The sequence below is a fragment of the Bidens hawaiensis genome, unplaced genomic scaffold (genome assembly GCF_021521415.1).
Source record: "Bidens hawaiensis isolate Kalapana, Puna unplaced genomic scaffold, B.hawaiensis_p1.1 tig00023620_1, whole genome shotgun sequence".
Classification (NCBI taxonomy): domain Eukaryota; kingdom Viridiplantae; phylum Streptophyta; class Magnoliopsida; order Asterales; family Asteraceae; genus Bidens; species Bidens hawaiensis.
The window spans coordinates 295,426-304,125 of NW_027493704.1; the positions used below are offsets into that span (position 1 = coordinate 295,426).

Consider the following 8,700-nt stretch of genomic DNA (forward strand, 5'->3'; position numbering starts at 1 on the left):
GCTTAAAAAGCCCAATAATAATTGTAGTACAGTTGTGTAGAACGATTTACATTTTGATTTTTAAAATTTACAAGTCATGTAACTTGACATGTGCAAAAGTAATAAATATTATTAATTATACAATTAACAAATGCGGTTTAAGAAAACTTACTAAAGATAAATTCTTAAATTTTATTTTCTTTTTAACCCTTCTAAAACAATATCTAATTTTATAATTATATATAATATATTATTTATAACATCATCCGGGTCTATGTCCGGTTCACCCTTCCGGGTCGATCCGGTAAGGCGTCTGGGCCAGGCCTGAAAACATTGGGATTTAGGAATAGAAAAAACAAAATAATGAAAATGAAAAAGAGAAAGTAGAGCTTGTAAAGAAAAAAAAAAGCTACTGCTATTTATTTCCAAACCACAACGACATAATAACCTAAACAAAGTTAAAGTGTGAAGTGAGGGTTCCCTTCCATTTGATCGGTGGTGCCCTAATTCACTCTTCTTTCTCGATTCCTGCAAATTCACAAGGGTAATTCCGTAACAATTATCAATCATTCTATTCTTATTCTTCCTTCAATCGCTTCCCTTTGGGGGTTTAGGGTTTTGTGTCAAATGTAGCTGATTGTGATTTTGATTTTGATTTTTCAATGTCTTCAGGTTAATCTGCTGCATGTAATGGCTCCAAATCCACGAGTGGCGAAAGCTTTTCGTGCTATGAGGGATATCGGCATCCCCGAAGAGAAAACTAAACCAGTGCTGAAGAATCTTTTGAAAATCTACGAAAAGAACTGGGAGCTTATTGAAGAGGAAAACTATAGAGCACTTGCAGATGCTATTTTTGACAGCGAGGAGGCACAGGTATTATTATTATTATTATTATTGTTAAGCATCTGGATTGTTGTTCATATCACTGATTCATATTGATTTCTCAGGCATCAGAACAGCAGAAAAAGAATGATGTTGAAGTAAGTGTCTTCTTTAGCTAAATGTTTTGATATTTGACCTACACTTGTAAGCGAACATAACTGAACATAGATGATTGGTCATAAATGTACATAATCAAGCGTAACACCAATTAAAAGTAAACATTAACATCAATATGTTGAGCCAAAGAACTTAACAAAACTAGATTAAATTGTAATGGATGATATTTTATGTATATATAAAATTAGACCATTTTTTAATAGACCTAAAAGATTAATTGCATTATACGAACAAACTTTAAAAATTGTAAACTAACAAATGCACGAACATATATGAACAAACCGAGACATCTATTCATATTCGGTCATTTCAAAAACTGTTCATGCTCGTGTTCGTTCATTTGTTAAATAAATGAACTGTCTTTCAAACAGTTCACTGAACATCTGGTTCGTATACAGGCCTACACATTTAGTTTGTGTTATGCACATCTAAAGTTGCTTTCTTTTACTTTCTTTCAGGCAGAAGAACAAAAAAAGAAACTTGAGCAAGCTGAAGTATGCAATTTCATTAATTCACAACAGTAATAATTTCGATAAATGTTAAATACTGTAATTACTTCTAATTTTTTATCACCATTCTTAATTTAACAGAGACTGAAGGCAATTGAAGAAGAAACCCAAATTCCAGAAGAACCTGAACGCCCGTTAAAACGGTTACGGTTGAGACACCAAAAAGGTCCATCTGGCACCACATCTAACCCTAACTCACATTTAACACCACTCAAAAAGCCCAAAATAGAAATTGATGATCTACCTTTTGCTATACCCCGTTCTCAATCACGGGCCCAAAATGCAACAAACGAGCCCGTTTCAGTTTCACCCCAACCTAAAAACAAGGGGAAAGAACCTGTTTTAACCGAACCAGATGGGGCGAATGTAATTGGGTCTGATTTGGGTTTACGGCCAAGGCGTGTGAGAGATAAAGGAAAGGAACTGATGTCGCCTCAAACTGGTACTCGGGAGTTGAAGTCGGGTTCTGATAGGCCGTTGCATGGTGTGCGGTATAAAGAGCCGAAGCCCAAACAAACAAGTCTTCCGTTAATAAAGCCCAAAGACGAGCCCGTTGCAGATGATGCACCACCTCTTCCGCTACCTATTTCGATTGTTGGACCAGGTACTTGTTCTTTCTTTTTGTTGAGTTGTTAGTGGTCGCAAAATGGTTGGCTGGGGTATAAATGAGCCAAGCTCTTGTGAGTTTTTTTCTAGAGCTCGAGCTTGACTCATTTATATTTATGAATCAATGTATATACATCCATATTTATTTTTTTATATATTTACAATTCAAAATTTTATATATAGTATAGTATAAATATTTTAGTTGTTTTTATCATATATAATAATTATTATATACATATATAAGACAAATTATATAAATAGTTGACTCATTTAGGCTCGTGAGCCAGCTCAAGCTTGATAAATGAAGCTTGGGCTTGGGCTTGGGCTTGGGCTTGTTTATTAAACAAGCTTATTTTAGGCTCGAGCCCGTTTAAGCTTGGGTTGAATGTAGCTTTTAGCGAGCTGATCTTGACTAGCTCACAAGCGGCTTAGCTCATTTACACCCTCGTGGCTTGCTGGATAACTTGCTCGTTTAAATTAAACACCGAATTTTATTATATGCAATAATAGTAATAGCGCATAATTGTATTATCAAAAAAAAAACAAATTTATACATATAATATGCCTCAATCCTTAAAGAAATTGTAAAAAAAGATACATTTAATATTATAAGTTTTCTAGTTTATAAATTTTGTATAATGTGTATGTTAAAAAGCTACTTTACCTTTTATATGTAAATGTGTAAAAAAACTAAATATATTAAAAAAATAATAATTATCCGGCTTGACAAGCCACTAGCTGGCTCGAGCTTTATATGAGCCGAGCTAGAGCTTGACTTTTCAGCTTGTTAAATAAATGAGCCGAGCCGGTTCATTTAAGTTCAAGCTCGAATCCATCCTGGCTCAGCTCATTTACACATTAGTTTTTTCGAGCGAGTCGTGAGCGTTTTGAACAGCCCCAGGTCTAGTAACCTATGTTTTAGTACTTTTTGATTTCTTAATTTGTCTGAAGTATCAATTTCAAGAATTATATATTGTTTAGCATGTTCGTATACATTTCACAGTTGTCAAAAGTACTCATGTAGGTATTTGTTTTCTTAAAACTTAACAGAACCAACAACAAATGGAGATTCCTCAACCGAAAACCCATCAACAGATTCAAACAAAGATTCCACCACCAATATTCTCCCTTCATCAACTGAAACTAATGGGCATGAACTTGGACTGGTTCCTGACGAACCAACATCAAAAATTGACATCGCATCCTCATCAAACGGGGAAATCAAGATTTCTTTATCCTGCAATCCGACCCAAAACCCTAATTTATCCGTCACAAACGCAGACACCTTATTAAAACGAATCGAAGATCGGGTTCTCAAATCATACACAACCCTAGACCTGAACTTTTCCGTTAAGAAACTCATGACGTTTATGTGTGATTCCCTTTTGGACACCAAACCTGAACCTGTTTCCACACCACCCACTGACCCGTTAACTGAGACTGCAACCCATACGGTCAATAACTGTCAACCGCTCATGGTCAACGGCTCGGTCGGTAATGAACCTAAAGACACGCCTGAGAATGGGTTTCAGGATACCGAGCCACTGCCCACGGTCAACGGATCGGTCTGTAATGAAGTTGATGACACAACTGAAAACGAGCTTCAAGATACCGAACCTCAAAATCAGTTAACTAGCACACGGTCTCTTCATGACATCAACGATATAGCTAAAGGACATGAATCAGTGATAATATCATTGGTCAACGAAGTCAACACTGAGTGTCCTCCAGCATTTCACTACATTTCCGGAAATGCAGTCTTTCAAAACGCGTATGTTAACTTCTCACTTGCTCGAATCGGGGACGACAATAGCTGTTCAGCGTGTTTCGGTGATTGTTTGACATCAGAAACCGCGTGTGCTTGTGCACTGCAATCGGGTGGCGAGTTTGCGTATACGAAAGACGGTCTTGTTAAATCGGACCTTATTGACGAGTGTATAAAAATGAACCGGGACCCGCAAAAACATTGTTTGTTTTATTGTAAAGAATGTCCTCTAGAAAGATCTAAAAACATGGAGATTGTTGAGCCATGCAAAGGTCATTCGGTGAGGAGTTTTATTAAAGAGTGTTGGCTGAAATGCGGGTGTAATAAACGATGTGGTAATCGAGTCGTGCAACGCGGTATTCAACGCAAGTTGCAGGTAAAATACTATTTTTCAAGTTTGAAATTATAGCTGATCTTGTATCACTGCATTGATTAATGGTTCTTGTTTCATCAGAAAATTGAAACCGAACTGAAACCAAATTAACCAACATAATTGAATTGAAATGCCTGAACCATACTAAAAACGACAGTTCGGTTTTGGGTTTTTCGGAAACCGTTTTTTACGGTTTGGTTTTATATATTCTGAAAACCAAATTTTACGGAATGGTTTTGATTTTGTGTTTCCTGAAAACTGAAAAACCGAACCGAAAACAAACTAATGGACATAATCGAACTGAGATAACCGAACCATACAAAAAAACTACTGTTTAATTTTGTATTTTCTTAAAACTAAATTTTATGGTTCGGTTAACCAGAAAACCAAATTAATCGACATAATCGAACCGAAATAACCAAACTATACTAAAAACCAACGGTTTGGTTATGTACTTTCTGAAAGCCGAATTTTACTGTTCCGTTATGTATTTTCTGGAAGGCAATAAACCGAATTAAACCAAAATCAATCTGACGGACATTACCGAACCATACAAAAAACTGACTGGTTTTGTATTTTTTGAAAACCGATGTTGACGGTTTTGTTTTGGGTATTTGTTTTCTGAAAACTGAGTTTTGCTGTTCGATTTCGATTATTTATTTTCTGAAAACCAAAATTTACGGTTTGGTTTCGGTTTTGTATCTTTAGCAAACCAAAAATCCCGAAGAATAATTTGTATTTTTGAATGTCAAGTGATTTATGACAAAAGGTTAACAAACGGTGTAGTCTAATATATTCAAACCCATATATGTAACAATTAGTTAATCATTAACTAACAAAAAACTTTTAAGCCCAAATTCTTTATTTTAGGGTTATATTTTTTTCCAACCCATAAACTTCTAAATGGAAAAACTGATACCAAATCCATTGTGAACTGATCACCGAAATCGAAGGTTCGTTTATTGGTTCGATTTCAGCCCGGTTCGATAAATTCATTATTAAACGGTTCAAAATGCTTACTGATAATTAAATGCTTCGATTTTTTGGCATAATATTTTTATAATTTCTTGATGGTATCATTATAGGTGTTCATGACACCTGGAGGAAAAGGGTGGGGCTTGCGTACCCTAGAGGACTTGCCTAAAGGTGCATTCGTTTGTGAATACGTGGGAGAAGTGTTAACGAACGCAGAATTATACGAACGCGTTTCAAAAAGTTCAAACAAAGATGAACACGCGTATCCAGTATTGCTTGATGCTGACTGGGCTGCAGAGAGTGAGTTAAAAGACGAAGAAGCCCTTTGTTTGGATGCCACTTATTATGGAAATGTGGCTCGGTTCATTAATCACAGGTAAATTAGTTCATTTATTTCCAATTATATCCAATTTATTTCATTGTATTCTTTTGGTAGGTGTTTTGACTCAACTTTGGTGGAGATTCCTGTGGAAGTGGAGAATCCTGATCATCACTATTATCATGTATGCAACTTTATACACTTCTTAATGCTTGTTAATTATTATTTGTTTGTTAATTAATTTTAATCGCAAGTTTTAGTTTAACAATTTTTTTTAAATTTTGTGCAGCTTGCCTTTTTTACTACTAGAAAGGTGAAAGCTCTAGAAGAATTAACATGGGTGAGTTAAATGAGATTTTATGCATTGGTTAATTCTGTTTATCATTTCTTGGTTTTTTAATGAGTAAATAAGTTATTTTATTCAAAAAGCTAGATATATATGAAGTCTTTATATAAAGATAGAAAGTTTTTATACAAACAGTTAATGGAACAGGGTTTTCTTGTTCATGTTGGTTTGTTAAGTAAATGGCGTGCTCGTGTTCATTTACACTGCAGACGAAAGGTTTACAAACGTAAACAGACTGAACATAACTGAGCGAAAACCAAATAAAATTAAACGTGAAAACCAATCTGTTGGGTCTATAAAGACTTAATAAAAATAGTAAACTCTAAACTGTAATGGACCTAAAACTTTAAATAATTATATAGAACGAACATAAAACGGATTTAACCAACAATATGTGTTCATGTTAATTAAATGAACAAACAGTATTGTTTATGCTCGTTCGTAAACGAACTTCCTGTATGAACGGATCACAAACAGTTCATTGAACATTTGGTTTATGTATATGATTTCCAAAAATTGTGCAGGACTATGGTATTGATTTTGATGACGAAGAACACCCTGTAAAGGCGTTTAGGTGCCGATGTGGCAGCAGGTTTTGCCGAAACACCAAACGCCCATATAGTAAGTATTCTAAACGTTTGTGTCAGTTTTTATTATTTTTTTTTAAATTTTGGGGTTTAAATTATTATTAATATGTTATATTATTACAGGGTCTAGAAAAAGAAGGTACACGTAACACCAAGATGTGTTTTTAAGGTTAATAAGTTAACCAGCATGTGATGACTCTAGTAGTGAGTCCGTTTAAATCCGTGTCTGTTTTGTATTTATCTTAGGTTTGTAGTATGATGACATGTTATAAGACGGTTGGTTGAATTATGTTTGGGGGCTCGTTGTGTTTTGTTTAACAAAAGATTGATAACGGATTCGTGTAGTTGTAGCAGTGTTACTGCTTTTCGTTTAGAAATTTGAACTTGATCTTCTATGTGAAAATGTGGTGAAAGATGCTAAAAATATTTTGTGACATGTTAAAAGACATGTGGTATGGTGACATGTTAAAAGACAGGTTGCTGAAGTTATGTTTGTAGGCTTTTGTTTTAGGAATCTGGATTTGATCTTTATGTGAAAATGTAGGGTTTAGAAGGTTGGTTGTATGCACTCTTTTTTATTGCACATGTGATTATTTGGACTATGATGTTTCTCTATAACATCATCACATATTTGAACTATCGCACTCTTTTTTCGGCCAACATTTATTGCACATGTGAAGTATTTGGGCTTTACTTTAGGTAGACGGGTATTTTTTAAACCCGGAATCGGGTATTTTGAAATTGGGTACAAACCGGAACCGGTTATCGTGAGGAATCAGGTAGGAATCGGGCCTGGCCTGATTGGAAAATATATGAAGCCAGTGGAACCAGTAGGGTAAGAACCGGGTACGGTTATACCCGGTTTTTCCATATTTAAACACTTTTTAACCGTTCGGAACTTGTTCCAACGGCTGTATAGCCGTTTTCGGACAGTTTGAACCGGTTTTTGAATATATAACATACACACGTACTATAAATAACTAGGTTAAGTTTAGGACTTAATAAATTACTTCTCTAACTATAAAACACACTTTAAATTGCAATATGAATTAAACCGGCAAGCAATGGCAACCAATGATGATGTTGTTATGATCATCGATACACCAAGATACCCCGAGGTTTGGGCTTATTATGGTGTTATGACTGACTCACAGGAGATGGCGTGATGCAAGTACTGTGGTAAGATTATGAAAGCGGGGTTAAACTCCACTCTCTGAAAGCAAACCAATAATTATTGTCGTGAAAAAAAAAGTTTTGGACATCAGAAAAGCGAAAGTGGGAGAGTCGTCTGGCTCTGCAACAGAGCTTAATGGGTGTAGAGAGCAGGATGAAAGCGACGAACTGTGTCTGTTATTTTAGTTTTTTATGTTTAATAATGTTTGTACTTTCTCGTTTTATAATGAAATGTTTGTCGTTCTGCTATAACGTTAATGAAATTAAGTGGTTGTTATATATATATATATAGAGAGAGGAGGGTTATTTTGAGAACCATGGTGAGTTTTAAGAACTTTAAGAACTCAATTTTGAACCACACATTTAATTAAATGATATGAAATATGTGGCTGAGATTAAATTTAATTAAAAAATGAAGAGAGAATAAGTATTTTTGATAATAACACAAGTTTAAACGTTAGTTACACATGTGTAAAAAGTCGATTCGTTGTGTAAAAAATACCGTAATTTTTTGTACATCACTTACACTTACGTATTACACATGTGTAAAAAATTTTGTTACGTTAAGTTCTTTCGAGTTCTTAAAACTCTAAGTGGTTCTCAAAAGAAATCAATCCTGTATATATATATATATATATATATATATATATATAAAGAGAGAATATTATTACAAGAAATGTGATAAATGAATATGGATCACTAGTTTTTTTTAAGTTTTAAATGCTTAAAAATAAATAAAAAAGATGTAAATACAACAATAAATGCATACTCTCTCTCCAATTATTACAACTAATATAACCATAATAAATTTCTCTCTAATTAATATATCTAACTAATATAACTATAATAATTAAAAAGATAAAAACACTACTTTAGTTTTATTTTTTATTTATACATTCTTCATTTTATTCAAAATAAATACAATTTATTCATATAATACTATTTCTTTATATTAAAAAATAATTTCCAATCAATATATTAGCATATATCAACGTATTTTTTAACATTAAATATCAAAACATAATATATATATATATATATATATATATATATATATATATATATATAT

General features: G+C 33.7%; 1 protein-coding gene across 1 annotated transcript; it reads left to right on the plus strand.

Annotated features, from left to right (window-relative positions):
- The first annotated feature begins 664 nt into the window (after positions 1–664).
- On the plus strand, positions 665–6,850 carry LOC143567743 (putative inactive histone-lysine N-methyltransferase SUVR2). The gene is made up of 10 exons (XM_077054077.1): positions 665–852; positions 927–959; positions 1,437–1,472; positions 1,569–2,091; positions 3,144–4,234; positions 5,317–5,582; positions 5,643–5,709; positions 5,815–5,865; positions 6,396–6,492; positions 6,582–6,850. Exons 1-10 carry the CDS (start codon positions 670–672, stop codon positions 6,605–6,607), a joined length of 2,373 nt encoding a protein of 790 aa, XP_076910192.1. The 5' UTR covers positions 665–669; the 3' UTR covers positions 6,608–6,850.
- The last annotated feature ends 1,850 nt before the right edge of the window (positions 6,851–8,700 follow it).